Raw genomic sequence first — 22,228 nt, 5'->3', positions numbered from 1 at the left:
GCAGTTCACAAATGCCTGTAACTCTAGTTCCAGGGATTCAATGCCTAGTGACCTCCATGGGTCCCAGGCACAAACACAAAAGCAGGCCAAATAACTATATACATAAAATAATTTTTAAAAAGAAAAGAAAAATAGGCATGAAATACATAAAAAGGAAGAGAGCACAAATCAAGTATCAATGAAACCATGAGGAACTTAAAAGTTCTATGAGGCAGAAACTGAACTGCACATTAAAAGATTATCCAAATGCAAGATAAATGTCACAAAGAACAAACTGTATATGCACCTCAGATAAACAGAAGATCATTGTGACTGGAAAAAAAAAAAAAAAAAACCTTGAGGCTAGCTTAGACTAACAGGCTATGACTGGTTTACAGAAAAAGTTCAGAGGCAAATTTAAAAAAACTTGTGAATGGAAGGTTTCAAAGCATGCAAGCAGAAATCTGACATGAAAAAGAAAACATTAGGGGCTCAGCAAAGTGTTTGTCAGCAGGTACAAGGTTCTCTGGATGCTATACCCTCACCACAAAGGAGGGGACAGTGACATTTCGCTAAGAGCCACATTGTAGCTATATACAGAATAATATTAATGATAACAGGTTGGGAGGTTAGACGTCTACTAGGAATTAGGTAACTCGGGTTTCAATCAAGGCTACAGCATTACAGTAAGCTCAAAATGTAATTATAGCAAGCAATATAGAATGCTTGACCAAGAGCACAAAAGAAAAAAAAATGCAGCTTTTAGTCATCCCAAGTTTGGTTAAAAGTTATTTTTAGGCAAGTCTGCCTAAGTTACTTAACTTCCCTGAGGCTATGTTTCCTCAGCTTACAAACATGGTTACCTTTGTCTAAGTGTACGTTGGTTATTTCTGTCAACTTGTCACAACTGAGAACAACACTTCAAGAGAAGAGCCTCAATTAAGGAAATGGCTAAATCTAAATGAGATTGGCCTGTGGGCATGGCTGTGGGGAACTATTTGGATTATTTATGATATGAAAGCACCCATCTCACTGTAGGTGATAGCACCCCTAGGCAGGTGTTCCTGAGCTGTCTAAAAAAGTCTAATCCAGCCTACAAGTCACCTAGCAAGCAGCATCCTCCATGGTTGCAGCTGTACTTCTTTCCTATGAAGTGAGTTCCTTAGCTGGAGTTAAGGAGGTATAGAATAGCAAACAGGCCTCCCTACCCTGCCCTTCCTCACTGATGGACTGTGACCTGGATCTGTAAGCTAAAATAAACCTTTTCTCCCTTCAGTTGCTTTTGGTCATTTTTGTTTTACCCCTGGGGGCAGGGAGAATCAAACTCAACAGTGCTAAGAAGACTAATAATAAAATGCACATAAAGGGCCTTTGACTCCACAGATAAAGGCAATTTCTGTGGAAGACTGACAGCTTGATGCCTGGACCCCACATAAAGGTGAAAGAAGAGAAACGATGCCACAATGTTGTCTTCTAACCACTATATGTAGGCGTCATGTACACGCCCACATATACACTGTGTATATGTGGGCGTGTACATTAAATATTAAACAAATATTTCTTAAGGAAATGCAAACAAAATACCAAGTGTAGAACAGTTATTTAGTAATTAATTTATTTTCTCTTTTTCTCCTAGCACTCCTTTCTGTATCTCTTCACAATTCTATTTCAGAATTAAACAGTTTGGCTGGTAATCTGTCCATTGGTAGTTATTACAGAACTAATAAAATTGAGCTAATAAAAGATTAAGTGGCCAGGCATGGTGGTACATGCCTTTAATCCCACACTTAAGGAGGCAGAGGGAGGCGGATCACTGTGAGTTGGAGGCCAGTCTGGTCTACAGAGCCACTTCCAGGACAGCCAAGGCACAGAGAAACCCTATCTTAAAAAATAAAATAATAATAAAAAGATTAAGTGACCTATTCAATAGAAAACAACTAGCTACTTTGTTGATACCAGAAAAGAAACATGAAACATCCAGAAAGTGGAAAGACAAGAACAAGATCTTTCTAAAAGGCATTATCATTCTGTTATCATATCTGATTCACTGTAGAGAACAGGGGCCATAAGGGTTGGCTTATGTTTAGAAGACTTGTTGCTGTTGTGGATATCTGCTATGAGTTAGCTGAAACATAGCTGCCACCCAACATCTGAGGGGCTATGAGTCGGCACAAAATGGCTAACACAGATATCTAGGAACCCCAAAAGTAGACAGTGATGTCATCTGTTATTTAACTATTCCTGGCAAACTGCCACTTTTGTGTGATATATGACCTTAGATCAAAGGTGAATGCCTTCTCTTTTAGCAACCTGTGTGTCTGCCACTGTCCCTACTTCTGTGTGGCCTATGTGCCAGGTCAGTGTGTGTACATGCATACGTATGTCCCCTGTGTGGTACTTGCCAGCATCTCACTACCCAGCCACTTGAATGCTAGTGATTAAAGTATGTCTTACCTGTCTCTGATTCCTCACATTTTCTGCAACCTCCTGTGGATATCCTTAAAGCACCCAAGCTTGGACCTCACATTCACAATTCAAAAACATTCACATGTGACTCAAATATATGAAAAGGGAACCCATTTTTAAAAGATGGCATTTTTTAATATATATACCAAATTCCAGTGGAGGATGATTTTTCAAATGGGAAACTTTCCATTAGGGAAAGACTTCAGGCACTGTCAGCATTGAATATACTCACCTTCCATGGGCATGGAAATCTAGAAGTAAAAACTGGTCCTCATGTGAGACTGCTCGTTTGGCACGCTGGTGTTTTTGGTGTAATGAATCCACACTATAAGACAATCCTTCATAATGTCTAATGTATTTATTTAGAGGATTTCCATACTGACCTATAAAACAAGCAAACAGGTAACAGTCTGAATTAGTATCAAGTTTGAAGGTCCCGTCTAGTTCTAATTAATCCTAACTCATCCATTATTTTCAAATATCTATGAAACAACTATCTCATTAATTTAAACTACTATGATGGATTAATATTAACATATTAACTACTATGATAGATTAATCTAAACCACTAACATTATTTTTACACACACACTTTTAAACTTATTATTAGGGTGACATTAGCCAGATGTGGCACACACCTTTAATCCCAGGATTTGGGGGGCAGAGGCAGGCAGATCTCTCTGAATTTGAGGCCAGCCTGGTGAGTCCAGGACTGCAAGGGCTACACAGAGAAACACTGTCTCAAAACAAAAAACAAAAAACAAAAACAACAAAAAATTATTATAAATATGACATTAACCACACCAAAAGCTTTTGCATTTCAGTAGGCCTATCTTAGATATGCTTTATCAGGTTGAACAAATTTATATTAATCACATTTTTGCTGATAAAAATTATCACTATAGAAGCCAATTTTGTCATCCATTCCACTCAGTATCTATTAAGAGTTTCAGAGTAAAAGATGAGTAAAAAATAGTATGTCTTCAATTTTCTAGATAAATCAAAAGAAAATAAGTATCATTTTCCTTTTCAAGTTTGATCAAAATTAAACAATGAAATCATCTTGGCCTAATAATGTTCTGTGGAAACATCTTAACTACAATTTCATTGTTAGAAACCAACCTGGTCTACAAAACAAGTACCAGGACAGCTAAAGCAACATAGTGAAGAGACCCTGTCTCAAACAACAACAAATAGATTTAAAAAAACAAACAAAAAAAAAAAAAAAACTAGTCCTGGATGAACTTTCTAGGCATCCAGTACATGTTAAGTGTTCTCTCAGTATTGCCTCAGAATTAACTCACAAATTCTGTTATAGTCTATTTCTATTTTCACTCTTCTTCATTCTTTCTAACTTATTCTTTGATCCATATGCTAGTTTAAACACTAATACTAATAATATCTAGTTTATAAATATTGAGTATTTTTCAACTATATTTTGATTATTTAATTTGTTGCTTTTATGGTGCTTGGGATCAAGCCCAGAGCCTCATATATGCTAAGCAAGCACTCTACCACTGAGCACATCCTGGGATCTATTTCTGTTACTGACTTCTAGCTTAATTCTCATATAGGCAAAGACTACAGGTTGTAGGATATCCGTTCAAATAAGCTGAAATTTCTTTCATAATCCAGAATAAAATCTCTCCCGAACATTACAAGTGCACTTAAATATAACCTTGCATAATCACATTAGGGCAAAATCACAAAAGAAACAAAATCAAAGAAGGAAAAAAATTGACTCAAGATGTATGAAAATAATTTGGAACAAAACAATATCAGTCTTTAATGACATTAAGGACTTTATTGTTACATTTCTTTAGTACAGTACTGTGGTTACATAACAGAAGGTTTTGAATTTTCAAAGACAAGTTTTTGAAGTATTTGGGGAGTTAAATGGCAAGGTACCCATAATTTACACTGAAGTGATACCAGAACAAAGAAAAATATGCAAATGGTTAAGCCAATATCCAGTCCTAATAAGGATAAAATAAAAGACAAACTGAATATAACAAACCACCCTAATAATGAGAAAACTGACAAAGCAACAAATGAGGTGAGCTCTGTTCCAAATGCCCATAACTTCCAAGAGGCAACCTAACAGCCGAGCTCAGTGAGGCCAAACATTTAAGATCTGTGGAACAGTTGCCAGGAAGAGTGTTTGAGGACTAATGAGCTAAATGTAAAAGAATAAATCCCACTATAGAACATGAGAACTACAAAAAGGAGAATAATTCTTGGTTGGTTTTTTTCTTTTTGTGGGTTTTGTTTGTTTGTTTGTTTGTTTGTTTAACAAAGTCTCTCTATATAGCCTTGGCTGTCCTGGAATTCACTTTTGTAGACTAGTTCAGCCCTGAACTTACAGAGATCTGCCTGCATTTACCTTCTCAGTTCTGGAATCAAAGGTATGTACCACCATGGCCAGCCAGAACACATCTAACACAGGACTAGTAAGCATATTAATATCATCAAGAAAAGCAAGTCCTAAAAGTATATAAAGCACAAAGTTTATTTAAACCTCCAATAAGTAACTCCATAGTAATGGGGTACAAGTAGCCATGGACAAACAGCTGTTCTAGATCTATCTTAAATAAACACTCTACCAAATTTAAATAACAAATTGTATTTAACTGATCCCAAGTAGCTTAACTACCAGAAAAGTCTGAATGTTTTAGAAAAAGATACAAACACCTCCCAATAAAAAAATCAGAATGTTCTTGATCCAACAACTACTGTGCAGATAATATTTACATTGTATACATATTTACGTAATATGTATATAATATGTACATATGTGTAGTGTATATATATGTTCCCAGCACCCACATGGCAGCTAAGTCTATAACCCCAGCTCCTGGAGATCTGATACATTCTTTTGTCCTCCAACAGCACCAGACATGCACATGGAATATGGACATACACGCAGGTAAAACTCCCATACACATAAAAATAAACAAAATTTAAATTTGTTTTTTATTTGAGGGGTGTTTTGTTTTGTTTGGTTTGGGTTGGTTGGTTGGTTGGTTGGTTGGTTGGTTTGGTTTTTCAAGACAGGGTTTCTCTGTGTAGGCTGCCCTGGACTCTCTTTGTAGACCAGGTTGGCCTCAAACTCATAAAGATCCGAATGCCTCTGGCTCCCCAAGTGCTGGGGTTACAGGAGTATGCCACCATGCCCATCTTAAATGTTTTAAATTATTCATAACTTTTAAAAACACAAATCAGAGACAACTCAAAAAGCAAATATTCTCAGAAATTTCAATAATATCATTCTAATGACTTCCAATAAACTATATGCCCATCTCTTAATAATCTATCATTCCTAAATACTTCCATTTTGAACAAAACAAAGCAAGAAATAAACAAAAATAAAAGACCAAGTAACAATCAATTCCAGGTATGAAGAGAACATTTTTAGGAAAACAACTTCAAGAGAAAGCATCAGGTGAGAACATAACAAGTAGGTCATTTTCAACAAAAAAAAAAAAAAAAAAAAAAAAAAAAAAAAAAACCAACAAACAAAAACCTACATTCCTCTCTGCTCTCAACCAAGAACTTCTTAGAACACTGAAGTTCTTACTCTGCATTTAAGATAATTTAAGATAAACAGCTAAATGAAAAACCGGAAAACCTACTATTTACCACTCACTGAATTCATTAACTTTTTTTATTTTTATTTTTTTTTTTACTTTTTGTTTTGGGTTTTTGTTGCTGTTGATGATTGATGATGTTGTTTTTAACTTTCTTTTTTTTAAGACAGGGTCTCACTGACTGGCCTAGAACTCTCTTTATAGATCAGGCTACCCTTGAACTCACAGAAAGATATATGCTTCTAGCAGCATAAACTTATTAACTCTTAGCACTAAGACTAGAATATGCTTCTGTGGATGTTTTAATCCTAAGCAAATACATACTTTTCCATGATCAGAATTTGCATTTTTCTATCACAAGAAACCTTACTGTCTAAATTGTTTCAAGGGCTAGAGTATGAGTACACACTGGGAAACTGTTAACAGAGTAGATTCTGGAGCACCCCACATCATCTACTGGCACCCTAAATAACCCAGTGTGATAAATAATGCTGAATGTTGCCTGGACTGGATTGAGAGACATCCAGAAGATTGGTATATAACTGTATGGTATCTATGGGCATCTCCAGATACCATAAGATCATCAGGGCTCTGACCTAATCAATGTTCTCAGCTACTGACAGATGTAAAATACTGAGGAGACTAAGGAAGGAGACGGGGCCATGGAAGGTAGGCTCTATTCTAAGGAAGTTGGTCATTAGGGGCATGGATGCCTTTGAAAAGTGTATTTGCCATGGCCCTGCAACCTCCTGTTACCCCTCCTTGTTTACTGGCTACTGTGAAATGAGCAACTCGGTTGGTTCCATCAGAACGTTCTGCCCTGCCTCACCACAGGCCCAGAAACAATGGCAGCATCAGCCCATAGACCTGAACCTCTTAAATCATGCACCAAACAAAGCCATTCCTTCCTTAGGCTGACTTTCTCAGGCACCTGTCACAACTAGAGAAAGACAGTGTAAGCCCAGACCAGATTTCCAAAGTCATCCATATGCACATTCAAGGAAGCATTGCAATTTTCCTTCATGAAGATATTCCAGGCTCCAGGCAGCAGCTATTTCCCTTTTATATCTACAGGACTACTTTAAGCATCCACAGAGTATTAACAAGGCTAGGGACCAGCCAATGCTTCTAGGTAAAAGAACTGCTAAAAAAAATTACCAAACAATGAAGGAGTCTATAAAAGCCAGTTTTCAAACAGGACCTGCTTTTTAACACAGATAAGCTCATTAATTTACTTGGATTTTATCTCTGTTTTTGTGCAGCATAGCTAATAAACTTGTAACCCTAACCCTCAGGAGGTGAGACAGGTGGAACATACAGAAGTCAGTGAAGACACTACATTCCTTTAGTGTTGATTTAACTACAGTGCATCCTTCTTTCTGCTGCAATAATAACACTAACCTAAGATCAATAAACCTCTGTGATAGCTAATCTTAGTGTCTTCTTGACTAGATTAACAAATACCTAGAGAAAGGGCAGGAGAGATGGCTCAGTGGTTCACTGACTGTTCTTCCAGAGGGTGGGATTTGACTCCCAACACCCACATGGCAGTTCACAACTATCTGTAACTTCAGTTCCAAGGCATCTGATGCCTTCTTCTGACCTTCAGAGATACCAGGCACCCATGTGATCCACATTCATACATGAAGGCAAGTACTCATACACATAGATAAATGTTTTATTTTTGTATTTAATTTAAAAAATAAAATAACTGCCAAACTGTTATTTCTGGGTGTGTCTAGGAGACTGCCGTGTGAGTTAGGGATGTGAGTGGGGAACATAAAACATTCTGAACCAATCAACGTGAGTGACCATCACCAAATCACCAATCGTGCATATCCATTTTTCTCCTGTTCTCTCTCTTTTATGGGCTACCATGAGCCTTCTCATTCTCTATAAACACAAGTCAATTCCTCTAATGAACGCCTCCTCGTACACCTAGATCATCCAGATCCATTTATCTGTCTCTTACTGGTTTTATGTCTCTTGAGGCCCTCTGAAGAAAACCCTTGAATTCCATGATTATGCACGAAAACTTCTGAAAATATTTTTTATTTTCTTTCTTGGCTTTGTTTCTGTTTCTATTTAAATCTCTCTCTACTTATAACCTTATGTATTTAACTTACTATACTTACTAGGATTACCCCAAACCATTCACCATATAAGAAATGAGGGCATTTTTACTTTCCCCTCAACTTTAGTGAGAATACCTTTTAGTTCATTGCATATTCATAAAGTCATGCTAATGCTTTCCTCCAATTTCTATTTTAGAAATCTAGTATTTTAAAATTCACATGAAAATCTGGCTGGAAGATACTTATAAAATTTTTGTATATTTTACATGTATAAATGTGAAAATTTTACATCTTAAGAAGGAAAATTAAAATCTCAAAACTATAAAGTTATTTTTAAGTTCTTTAGTTGTTTTTGTTTTGTTTTTTGTTTTATTTATTTTTAATGAACACTAACAGCCTACTATGTATAGAGAGGGGAGACTATCCTGATTAGGCAAATTTTTTGTTTAATTAAATGTTGAATTGTGACAGAAAAGATGGCTTAGTATATAAAACTGCCTGTTACCAACTAAGTGACCTTAGTTCAATCCCTAGAACCCATGAGGTAGAAAAAGATAACTCTCAACTCTCAAATGTTGTCCTCTGACCCCCATGCACACCATAGCAGGCTCATAGTCCTATTCCCCCACCACCAAAAATAAATAAACAAACAAATAAATGTTATTTTAAATAATTAAATAAGTTAGCACTTAATTTAAAAATAGGTTAAATAAAATAAATGCTTATGCAAGCTTGTTAATGACAGCTACAAAAACATTTCAGGACAACATGTTAAAGAAGGTTTGGTCCCACAGCACAGACAGTGTGGCAGAGCAAAGTGGCTCACCAGTGGCCAGGAAGCACAATGTTTCCTTCTTATTTATTTCCCTTTTGTTCCACTCAGGCCTCAACGTACCAGATTGTAGAGACTGCCTGTATTCACAGCAGAGATTACCCCCCTATACCTAATTAATCCTCTCCAGACTACTAATCTAGGCATCAAGATGATAAACAAGATTAACCATCACAATAATGGCACTTACAAGTAGAATATAATAATTAAAATTTGATGAGTACTTGCCATTTACCAGGCAATGCACTGCTCTGAACTTTTCTATTTGATCCACCAAATGGATCTATTTAGTTAAAAACTATAAGGCAATGTTAAAGAAACTGGTGGTTTAGGAGATACATAACAAGCCCAAGGGCATGGAGCAAATCAGGAGTAATATGAAGGAGGTTAAGTGAGCTCATGATAACATATAACAGTTCTATTATCTTCATAAAATCAGGCACAATTCATGATGCTGATATGACTACAAACTGAAATGAAAAAATATGGCAGCACATGACCTTCAAAACTATCTACCTTTAAAGATATATTTTTAAAGCCACATATAATGAAATACTAAAGAGAAATGGAATGTACCTTTTATAGATCAAAAATATATGTGTATACCCTAATTTCCACAGCTAGTAATTGAAATTGGCATGATTTTACTCCACAAGAAGCCAGGCCAATCTTCAACCCTTGTGCCACTTACCTCAGTCAGACACCACAGAACTGCCTGTTTCTACATGCAGAGTCTGAACTGACTCAACTGAGCTTTGTTCTTATACTTTAGCAACTGGTCAGGAGCACAGAGTGCCATCAGGTCTCACAGACATATGTTAAATACCTGTCTCTATATAAACAGAGCACAGCCTCTACCCCTCTCACTTGCATCCAGCCCTTCTTGGCATAGCTTTCTTGATGTCCCCAAAGCCAATGTGCCAACTGTCTATTCCAGTTCTTTACCATCTACTCTAGTCCTAATCCTTGTCACATGCAATTCTTCCAGTCCAGATTCTATCAGTCTATAGATGCCTTGGGACTAACAATATTATCCTTCCTATAATATCAATCTAATCAAGAGAGGGAGAAACCATCAATCAGGCAAAGCAATACCACATTCAAAGAGAAATCCAAGGTTTTGTGTTTCTTACAAATCATCTTGTAAATCCTCAAGCAAACTGTTTCCATAAATACTAAAACATTTCCCAATGTGATTTTGTTCAATCTCTACACTTCTCATACAATTCCACTTTTTTTTAAATAATTTATTTAATTCTATTTTATGTGCATTCGTGTGAAGGTGTCAGATCCCTTGGAATCAGAGTTACAGACAGTTGTGAGCTGCCATGTGGGTGCTGGGAATTGAACCCAGGGCCTTTGAAAGAGCAGAGGCTGCTCTTAACAGCTGAGCCATCTCTCTAGCCCCACAATTCCACTTTTTAAAACAGCATCAAACCTCCCCACTAGCATCCTCAAGACTACCCAGGTAATTCCCAGAAGCAAGCAGCATGAACCATAATTACCATCAAAATAAGTAACAATATTAAAAGTGCTGCCTTTCTAATGTCACCTTTATTTGTTTGTGGTGCTGGGGACTTAACACAGGGACCTAATGCGTACTGGGGCAAGCACATTATCACTGAGCTACACCCTCAGCCTTTCTAGTGCCCAAAACTTAACTTAAAAGCAATCTGGGAAAAACACTTTCCAAAAGTACCAAAAGATGCACACTAATGCCAAAACTTCACCAAGAAAGCATGTCTGCTTAGTTCAGAATCTAAGTCTCTGAGATAGTTTTAATTATAGGTGCCTGTAGCTATCTCCCAAAGGGGAGAAAAAAGGAAAAGAAAAGAAGGAAAGAGAAAGGGTAATCAATAAACAACAATATAAATAATTAATGAATGAATTTATTCAAATGTTCCATAGAAAGGGAAGCTATATTTTAGAGATTAAGAGCCATAAACAAATCACTGGAAAACCTGTGAACCTATGGAACTAAGTAACAGAATTTCAAGAAACCTGGCCTTGGAACAAAATCTACTCTTTTAAAAATTTCTCTGTCTGTTTGCAAGGTACAGGAGGGGTTATCAAACTGCTGTCATGGGTACATTTCAGGAAATTTCCGTATGAAATAACCATGCAGCTCTCATAACTGTCTCAACTACCTCCTTAACTATGCCTCATTTCCCCATTTGAAAAAGGGTTAGGATACCACCAGTACATATACCTCAAAGTGATATTCTATGGATTAAATGTGTGTATAAAGTGTTTTAGAATGGCGTACAGCACACACTACTGTTGGACATGATGACAGATACCTATAATCCCAGTATAAAGAAGGCTGAGGGAGGAAGATGAGTTTGAAACCATCCTTGATTATAATTGTCTCAATACAACATATTTATCTCTTTAGGCTATTTTTGCAGTGAACTAATACATGCTTTCAGGAAATGGAGATGGCTCAGCTGCTCTTTCAGATGTCCCAAGTTAGATTCCAAATACCTACATGAGAGCTTTATGTGTCTGTAACTGTAGTCCCAAGGGATCTGACACCTAGCCTCCATGGGCATTAGACACACGAGTGTATAGACATACATTCCAGTAAATACACCCATACACACAAAATGAAATATACTTTCAGACAGGATGGCACAGATTTAAAAACAAAACAAAACAAAAATACAGCAACTTGGTTCTTATAGAAAAAAAATCTAACTAATACTACCTCTTTAATTACAGGGCCATGGAAAAGTACTTAATGAGCAAAATGAGCACACTAGCAAAAATGGTAACCCTGTTCCATTTTAAAGTTGGTTACAGTATGGCTAAGGCACAGCTCTGTGGTAAAGTGCTTAGCTAGCACACCGAAGTCTTAAGTTTGATACTGAGTAACATTCAAAATAGTAAGAGGATCAATTAAAGGAAAAGGACAAATGTGAATCTCCAGAGGCTTTTTTCTCCCAAACATATCCTCAGAAATTTGGGTACATTTAATAGTGTATGTGCTAGGCTTTACTTTAGGTGCTGAAAATACAAACATTAAAAAGTTGAAATAGCTACTGATCTCATGGAGCATTGCTCTAAAATGATGAACAATAAACAAAGATATGAAAGTTATTAATGGAAGAAAAGTATAGCAAAATGGTGGCCAAAAAATTCCAAGGAAGAAGCTGGTATTTTTATAAAAGGTAATCTAAATCTTTTTTTGTCGTTTTGTTTGTTTGTTGTTTTTTGTTTTTTGAAACAGGGTTTCTGTGTAATTTTAGCTGTCCTGGAACTTGCTCTGTAGACCAGGGTGTCCTTGAACTCAGAACTCAGAGATCCGCCTGCCTCTGTCTCCTGGACAATGGGATTAAAGGTGTGAGACACGGGCTCCTAGTTTAGTAATCTGAACTATTAACATAGGAAAAAAAAGACTCAATAATGAAAGGAAAAAAAAAAAAAAGGTGGCCAGCTTGTATTTCCAGCACTCAGGAAGATGGATCTCTGAATTCAAGGCCAGCCTGGTCTACAAAGTGAGTCCAGAACAGCCAAGGCTACACAGAGAAACCCTGTCTCGGGAAAAGAAAAAAAAAAAAAAAAACTGACAATACAACTATATACAGAAATTTGGCTGGAACAGAAATGAACTAGAGACACAAAGGCACTTATATGAGTCTTTACAAATTTGACTTTTACTTACAATGGTGAATTACTTGACAGGTATGTTATTGTTCAATTGATGTAGTTTTAATTGAGATAAAACTCCCACAATAAACGTCATGACATCAGCCACTATAAAGTATACAGTCTGTTACTGGCTAGTTTTGACCATGCTTTGGATGATGGCTGACTCTAGGCTTGAAGAGAGACTTAGTGGGACAGATGCAGGGAGGAAAGTGGGCACATACGACAGAAACTGATAAAGATGGCTTTAACCTGAATCAGTACAGCAGCAGCAGTGATCTGGCAACTGAAATCAAGTACCCAGGAGAATAACAAGTTTAAAGCCTTTCTGGGCTACGAAAAAAGTTACTACTAAGCACCAGCAAAGAAGCGTGTCTTTCAAAAGCTTGCTGCTATTTTGAGTCAGAGCCCACAATGAAAATCTCCCCGTCCTAAACCCTTTAAATACACCAAGTGCATCTGTACAAAAGGAACAATCTTCTAAAGACTACGAGTAAAACCAAAAGCAAACAGGCACAGAGCTAGGGCATCTCTTTACATTATTGATGCATTACTATGCAAGGCCCAACGACCAACCGGGAAGTTAACAGGAAGGGCTCAGAAGATGCCAACCAGAGGCCAGGGATGAAGCTCAATGGCAGAAAACTTGCCTAACATCCACAGAGCCTGGAGTTTGATACCCAACACTGAAAAAGAAATAAAAAGAAAAACTTGCCAACCCCAGACTCCTTTTATTGCCAACACAGAGATGACTACTAAAGGTATTCATGTGTGAGGCACAAGTAACATGTTTAACCTGGAGTGCAGAGTCAATAAAAAATGACTGCTTCTGGTGAACAAAAGTTTCTAGACAACCCAAGTTTTTCCGTGTGCATATATATCTTTCCACTTGAACTATTACTAATTTCTCCCCATGATTTAACATCTTGATCAGGCTCACTTTTATCAACATCCTCAGCAGGCGAGGCTGCAATGAAGCAATAATCTCAGGGCTATTTTACCACAGCACTGTTTCTGTATTACGTCATTCTACTCTGCACTCTGGTTGCAAAGAAAGGTATCTTTCTCTTCTGCTACTTTACTTCACCTACACAGGAAAGCCTTTTAGCAGCAGGTTGCCTTCTTGTGCTCGCAGATTTCAGAAATGTGAACTTCTATGAAGTACACAATAAATGCACACAGAGCCTAACACTTTAAAAGCCCAGCAGTAATTTTAAACATTCCCACATTTAAAACACACACACACAAGTAAGGATGGTAGGATGGCACTTATCAACAAGCCTGAGAAACTGAGTTCACCCACTGGGTCCCACAGGCTGGAAGAGGAGAACCTCATCTTCCCCATCTCTGCCTACCACATACTTGCCATGGCATGCACACTACATAAAGGAATAAAAGTAAAAAAAGAATTTAAAAAAACCATCCTCCACCACAATTATAGATGTGTACTGTAATAAGCTATCTCTCACAACCATGGGATTCTTAATGAGTGTATTAGGGCCTGAAGATTTGGTTCAGCAGTAAAGCACTGCCTAGCATGTGTGAGGAGGCCCCGGGTTCAATCAAAGTACTGCAAAACATTATGAAAATAAATAAGTAAACCAAGCGTGATGGTGCACACCTGTAACACTGGCTACTTAGCTTACAGATGGTGGGTTAATAGCACCACTTTTTGAACCAAAAAGCAACATTACTTATCATTTTTTTCCTATCTATATCCAAACCAAAAAAAAAAAAAAAAAGTTGATTACACAATCTTAAAAATGGGAAAAGAAAATTTACAAAACTGTTGACATTATAAATATTACATATAGAAAACTCCATTACAATACAGGAAAGGATAAAGGACAAACTAAAGCTGGTATGTCTCTAATGCCTCAAAAGAATTACCTGCAATCAAGTTATTTCCAACATTTTTCACTTACATTAATTTCAAATTTTAATACTGTATTTATTAGTTACTTTTCTCACTGCTGTGGCCTGGCAGTGTAGTCCACCATGGAGAGGAAAATGTGCGGCAGGGAGGTCAGGCAGCTGGTCACACTACATCCATAGACTGGAAGCAGAGAGGGAGTTCTGGTCCAGCCTCCTTTTCTTTTCTCTTTTGTTTGTTTGGTTTGGTTTTTGGTTTGTTTCCTTTTCAATTAGCCCAGGACCCCAATCCATAAGAAGGTCAGTTCTCACATTCAGGATAGATCTTCCCCCATCAGCTAAGCTCTCTGGAAACACCCTCACACACACACACACCCAGAGTTGTGTTTCCCAGTTGATTCCAAATTCAAGCAAATATACAATTAAGGTCAACATGTGATTTCAAGAACATTTTTCAACATAAAAGCAGATTTTCTTTCTTTTCAAACCATTAACTGTTCCTCAAGGAACATCTATGATCAATGTTCTTTATGCTCATATATATTCACTCTGATCTTGAAATATTACACAGCACTTACAAAACTGCTCTCTTGTATGACAAAAGTAGCCTTCTAGGAACTATGTCCTATACCTCAGCAACATAGCGAAGTATTTTAACACTTAGACAAACCATTTCTACACTATGACTTCAAACTAAAACCGGTCTCCATTTCTTCACTAGAAACCAGTCAGATCACGTGAAACTGACAATCTATACCTCACAGTTACAAGCGAAACTTCAAAATAACAGGTTATGTCTATAATTAAAAACATATTTTGACATATCTATTTTTTAAGTAAGCTAGACTCTTATAAATAAAATAATAGATAGCTGCATCAGAGGTAAAGCTAAGTAACCCTTTCACAGATTACAAATCAATCAATCACACGGGGCACAGAACACGAATGACTAAAATCTACTGACTATTCTGTTTCTACCACTCACTTAAGAAATAGTTTTAAAATTCCAAAATGGAACTGTGTACATATCATTTAGATTTTTATGCAGATATCTGAAATTTTTTATATACTTTCAAATTAATACCACCAGTACAGATGGTAATCTACATAAAAGACTGTAGCTTTCAACCTACCTACATCTTTCTCCCACACAGACATAAGAAATTCCAGCTACTGTTTCCATTTGCTGCTGTACATCTATCTTACATTTCACTCTAAACCCTTACCCATTACCTCGCTTTCCACTCATGTCATACTTAGCTGGAAATCACTATTCTATAGCTTATTCTATACATAGAGGAAAAAGACTCTTGTACCAAAAAGAGATCTGTACCACTGCCTGGAAAAAAAAATCAGATTTTATAGGTTATCAAGGAAATTAAACATCTTAACCAGAATAAAGTTAAGTTTTGTAAGTACATTTTCCATGCCAATTTCTAAGTACAGATGACTACCTACCTCCAAGGCTAGCAGCCAAATGGTTCTGGATTAAATACTTAATCCTTATTATTGTCCACTTGGAATTCTGATAATATACTGTATTAATTGGAGTGTATACTCTCTAATGTACTGCAAGAATATTCCATTTTAACAAAATCATCATGACATTTAGCTTTGCGTAATGAAGCTATTTCCATAACACTGTGGACAGACAGCAAATCCAAAGTTGTTTCACTAAAATACAACCTTGCTTAATGAAAACGGCTATGTATCATGAACTCACAAATCCAGTCCACTCACCAAGCAATGTTGTTAATAATACTATGGGGTTTTAACTTTATTTAATACTGTATGATGTGTGTCTAGGATGTTGTGAATGCAGGCACATATTAATGTGCCATGGTAGATATTAGAAGACAACTTTGGGGAGTTGGGTACTTCCTTTTGCTGTGGATTTCAGAACACAATTTACCAGGCTCTTTTTTTTTTTTTCTTTTCTTTTCTTTTTTTTAACCTGCTGAGCCATTTCACCAGCCCTAATTCTGTGGTTTTAATAAAACATTTACTATAAATCTTGATGTGAGCTAGGCTTTGTGCTAGGTCCTAAAAAACAAACTAGAAATAAAGTCATGGGCTGGGTAGCTAGCTGAGTTGATAAAGTGTTGGCCACATTAACAGAATCCCAGGCACATGTAAAAAGCCTGATGGGGCACATGCTTGAAAGCTTAGTGTTAGGGAGGTGGAGAGAAGCAAATCCCTGAGACTCACTAGTTAAGACACCCAGCCTTGCCTGCTCAGTAAGCCCCAAGTCCCAGTAAGGTTTTATACATACATATATACATGTACAAACACACACCAACAAATCTAGATTTTGTAAATGACAGAAAACACTCAATATGTATCTGAGTCTGGCTTATTTGCTTAACATGACAATCTCCAGTTCTACCCATTTTCCTGAAAAATTGGTTATTCATTATGGCTGAACTGAACTCCATTGTGTACAAATACATTTCTTTATCCATTCATCTGGTGATGGTCTTCTAGGTTGATATATGTATTATTCTAAAAGCTAAATCAGAAGTTCAGCTATTTTGTGATTATGTGTTTCTTATCAATGTAAGCAAAAACATGGAAAGATGATGTTTCACAAAACTAACAGCCATTTGCCTAAAATTTAAAGATAATCTTGTTTTCCCCACTTGTTTCTGAAGTATAAAGTTCACAATCCACATTTAACAAAGAGTACCAGACATAGTCTAAAATTCTAGAATCTAATTCCAACAAAAGAAATCAGTAGCAAAAATGGAGGCCAGAGAGATAGTTCAGAGATAGTTCACAGCTAAAAGTACTAGCTGCTCTAACAGAGGATTTGGGTTTAGTTCTCAGCACCAACCAGGTGGCTCACAACCATCTGGAACTCCAATCTCAAGAGATCTGATACCCTCTTCTGTCCTCACAGGCACCAGACAAGCATGTGGTACACATACATACATACATGCAGACAAAACACTCAGACATATAAAATAAAAATAAATCACTTTTTTTTAATGTGTTAGTGCTTCTTCAAAGCTAATCACTCCCCTTTATTCCAATTCATTAGATTCCTATCATCCAACTCTCTAAAGCATTACTTCTCAAATCATCAGCCACACAAAACTAAAGAGCAATGCAAACTTTTAAGCAGTCCCCAGGAAGAAGCATGGTAGTATGAAGTCCCAGTCTGTGATCCTCACCCCACCTTCTATCTAGAACAGAAATCTCAAGACTTCAACTTCAAAGACTAAGATCTTCAAAGGTTTATGAAGCCACTATCCAATATAAAAGCTCTTAATTCAACAGTAAGCCCTCAGTACATTTTGTTAACATTAAACATTCGACAAGTTTTACCCAGCGTGTGTGTGCGTGTGTGTTGTGGGGCAATATATGTGATTGTCAAAAGACAACTTACGGGAGTTGGTTCGTCCCTTCTGTTTCAGTCCCAGGGATCAAACTCAGGTTGTCAGGTTCAGTGGCAAGTACTTTTACCTGCTGAGCCATCTTACCAGCCCTCATTACTTTTTAAATCTTTATTTCTACAATGACTACTCTGACTAACCTGACTAGACCTGACACTAACCTGAGACTAGGCCACACAATTTATCAAGCATCTAACTTATTCCTCACTGCATTGTATCCCAATCACCCAACATGGATACCAACTTCATTCCATAATATTCTACCTGCTAGTAATAGCCCAGAATATGAACAATCCAAGTGCAGGTCATTATGTTAGTATCTCTCCAAACTGCCATTTAAAACTCGAAGATCAGACTATTTTCCCCAACTAGTGCTTGAAACTGTAAATTCACAATTTGCATATACCAGGTGTACCAGGCAATCTAGAACCAAAGAAATTAATTCCAACATGTTAAATTAACAAAATTAAGAACAATTGTTTGTTTCCTCAAACTTAATTTCTAAATCTACATGTATCATCATTCTTTTACCTCACAAACTGCCCCAGCTAGCTAGGTGACATTTCTACAGCTTCATCAATTTTTGTTTCACTTGCAACTACAACACATAATTGGAACTGTACATTTACATCCTGGCATTTCGTCCACTCTGATAAATTTTACTTTTCTTCTCACTCAAACTACGACTCCACAACTCCTACCAATTACAGAAACCCAAAAATCCCTGGTTTTCACAGGACACTTTGCTCATTATTTAGCTAGAACTATAGTAGGTTCGGATGAATTCTTTCAGTAGCAAAGGAAGAGCACATATTATCTGAGACTATTTCTGCAGCCTATCTGGATCAGAACAATGCCCTATGTACTATCTCAAGGCAGTCTCACTGTTGGAGAATAACATTTCTGACCATGAAGGGATCCAACTGATAGGAAACATTTCAGCTTTTCCACTTCTCATTGACATTGCTGCATTGTCCCTAGTATAAAAATTGACAATTGGGGATGGGGGATGGGAAATGGCTCTGTGGGTAAGAGTGCTAGTCAAAACATAAGAACCTGAGCTTAAATCCCTAGCAGACAGATACAAATCTGGGGGGTGATGATCATATCTGTAATTCCTGTACTAGTAGGCACAGGAAAAGCTCCTGATACAAACCCAGGAGCTCTCTGTCAACCAGCCTAGCTGAAAAGCAAACTTCTCCTTCAGTGAGAGACCCTACTCCAGGGAATAAGGTGGAACACAACACAGGGTGGTACCTGGGGGCCTTCTCTGGCCTCTACACGGTGCTTACACCAACATAATCACATCAATACCACATATTGTAAGTAAATGAATGAATAAATAAACAAATAAGTAAAATAGCCCTTTAAAAAAACACTGACATCTGGATTAGTTAGACTCACCACTGCTAGGCTGTTTTTCAGAACAAGCCAACTCTGTACATGTACAGTCTGAGTACAAGTTACGGGAGTCAGTTCTTTCCTTCCACTGTGCACATTCTGGGGATCGGACCTAAGTTCTCAGACGTGCTGGCAGGCACTATTAATCCATCTGAGCCATCTTGCTGGCCCCAAGCCACCTTTTTAGAATGTTGTGGAAGAAGTAGTAGTAAGTATTAATTAAATTAACTCTTCCTTACACAATGACAAGATTTTAAACAATCCTGAGGCTCTACACAACTCTGTCACATGGTGCTGCCTTCATGAAATGCAGACCAAATACAAATCAGTTCCTGCTGTCTGAAGTTTCTGCCTACCTGATTCTGAGCTTTGGGCTCCAACCTGAAACCACCGTGTATTTCTCTGTCTACAAGCTTTCCTATTTTATAATTTATCTCCCCAATTAGTATTCACACAATTTCTCACTGAAAGGCATCACTCAAGATGGCAAGTAAGTACCTTTGTCCTGCTCTCCAACAGTCTCCATTTGGCAAACTATATTGTTAGGATTCACACAGATTTGTTTTAAGCTAGACCATTGTAAAATATGTGTCCACACGATGGCAAATACTCTAAGTCCTACTGCTATAGTCCCAAGAGATTACTTGAGTCCAACAGTTTTAAGCCACCTTGGGCAACAGAGTGATTATGCCCTACCTGTTATCAACAAAAAGAAAAAGAAAAAAAAACAAACAAAAAACCAACTTCAGTAAAATTTTTCTAAACATTTTAATTAAAACACATGGTTGTGGATACAGCTCAGTGGTAGAACATTAATAATGACCTGGGTCCAGTTTCTAACACCAAACAGAAAAAAAGTGGGGATGATAAGTTATCTTTACCTGGGCCTACTACTATAATCCTACCTACTCACAGTATTGAGGCAGAAAGATTACAAGTTCAAGGCTTGCCTGGTCTACAGACAGAGTTCAGGGCAGCCTGATTAACTTAATGAGAAAGACCTTGTCTCAAAATTAATAATCAAGAAGGGCCATTGGGTAGGGAGATGACTCAGCAGTTAAGAGCACTGGCTGCTCTTCCAGAGGTCCTGAGTTCAATTCCCAACAACCACATAATGGCTCACAACCCAGTAAAAGGGTATGATTCCCTCTCCGGCTGACAATCTGAGGTCACTTCCCAGAACCCACAAAAGTAGGAAAGAACTTCCAAAAGGTCCTCTGACATGCATATGTGTGCTATGACATGTACATGCAAATAAGTATGGACACATACACACACGTACACAAAGTAAATAAATAAATCACTTTTTAAAGTTCAAATACTAAAAAGAGTTTGGGATATAGTTCTCAGTAGTAGTAGAATGCTTTCCCAGCAGAGGCAAAGATATTCAATCCTCAACACTGACAAAAAAAAAAAAAAAAGAAGGATAAAAGGGAAAGTAGAAATGCAACTTTAATACAAATAAAAAAATCAAAACTAAAATAACACTGTTATTTTAGCACAGCTCTTACATTAAATAAATAAAACAAATATGGGAGCTTCTACCATCTAGCTTTTACTGAATTTCCTTTAAGTAGAGAAAATACATTTTCTCAATTTACAGTTTATAATATTACTACAGGGACTATTATAATAAACATTTTAAAGTATGTGTTTCCTATCAGTAATCTAGTAAATTAATTTAAAGCTACAGTACTCACCATTCAGACCAAGGATACCATCTATCTATAACTAAATGAATGAGCATTGTATTTGCTAAGCCTTCTGGGTTATTCATGGGTTGTTGTTGTTGTTGTTGTTGTTTTTCCATTCTACCCTCCTAACTTTAACTAAGACATTTAGTACAATATATCGATTGTTCAGAAACTAAACAAAGTAGCCTCAGCACTAAACTCTACAAAGCCAAACATACATTAAAAGACATTAAAAGTCCAGGCCAGCCTGGACTATGAGGTGATTCAAGGCCAGCAATGGGCTTCATGGTAAGATCATGCCTGGTCCCTACTCCCCAACCCTAAATATAACATCCTCAAGTTTCACAAGAAACGTAACCAAAAGGATATATGATTAAAACTAAATATAATACTATAAAACATCATCAATTACAATAAATTTAATAGAATAGTAAACATGCCACTTCAATACTTTCTGGAAAAATACACAGAAACTACAAGAAAGCCCCACCCTGAAACATTTTTCTCATTTGAAAAAGACTGAATTCAGCCTGTTGTAGACAATAAACAGGTAATGCAGCTGAGAAAGCTATTATCTAGGGGCTGAAGAGATAGCCGGCTTAGTGATTCAGAGCACTGGCTGCTCTTTCAGAGGACTCAGGTTTGATTCCCAGCACCAACATGATGGTTCACAACCGTCTATAATTATAGTTCTAACAGAATCTAACACCCACTTCTGGATTTGGTGCTCACCAAGCACACATGTGGCATACTGACATAAATACAGGCAAAACACCTATACACATAAATCTTTTTTTTTTTTAAAGACATTCTTTCAACTAAAAAGAAAGCAGAAAGTTGTGGGTGTTTGGTTTTTTTTGTTTGTTTGTTTGTTTTTTTTTTTTTTTCCTTTGTATTCTTTTGGGTTTTTTGAGACAGAGTCTCATTAAGTAGCTCTGGCTTTCCTGGAACTCACTATAGGGACCAGGCTGGCCTCAAACTCACAGATACCCATGTGCCTCTAACTCCTGAGTGCTGGGATTAAAGTTGTACCACCACACCAAGAAGAAACAAAATTGTTATATTGTCTGGCATCGTGGAGTTTACTTGTAATCCCAACACTCAGTAAATTGAAGCAGGAGACTATAAATTCAAGTATAGTGTGGGCCACACAGTGAGACCCTGTTTCAAGAAGGAAAAGAAAACCAAAACAAAAGGCAGGTATGGAGGTACAGAGAGTAGTAGGTTAAAACTTTAACCTTTCAGAGTGTTCTTGTTTGAGGTAAATCAGGCCTATTGG

At 37.1% G+C, this 22,228-nt stretch overlaps 1 protein-coding gene across 1 annotated transcript in view; it reads right to left on the bottom strand.

The window, feature by feature from the left end:
- Positions 1 to 22,228, bottom strand: part of Adam10 (ADAM metallopeptidase domain 10) — a 98,072-nt gene that overhangs the window by 71,837 nt on the left and 4,007 nt on the right. The window contains exon 2 of the mRNA XM_055598088.1: positions 2,678 to 2,828. Coding sequence (XP_055454063.1) covers positions 2,678 to 2,828 — 151 coding nt within the window. The remainder of the gene's footprint in view (positions 1 to 2,677; positions 2,829 to 22,228) is intronic.

The sequence above is a fragment of the Psammomys obesus genome, unplaced genomic scaffold (assembly GCF_907164565.1).
Source record: "Psammomys obesus unplaced genomic scaffold, mPsaObe1.curated_primary_1811, whole genome shotgun sequence".
NCBI classification, from domain to species: domain Eukaryota; kingdom Metazoa; phylum Chordata; class Mammalia; order Rodentia; family Muridae; genus Psammomys; species Psammomys obesus.
Note: the sequence above shows the minus strand (reverse complement) of the source record. Positions and strands in the feature narration are given on the sequence as shown.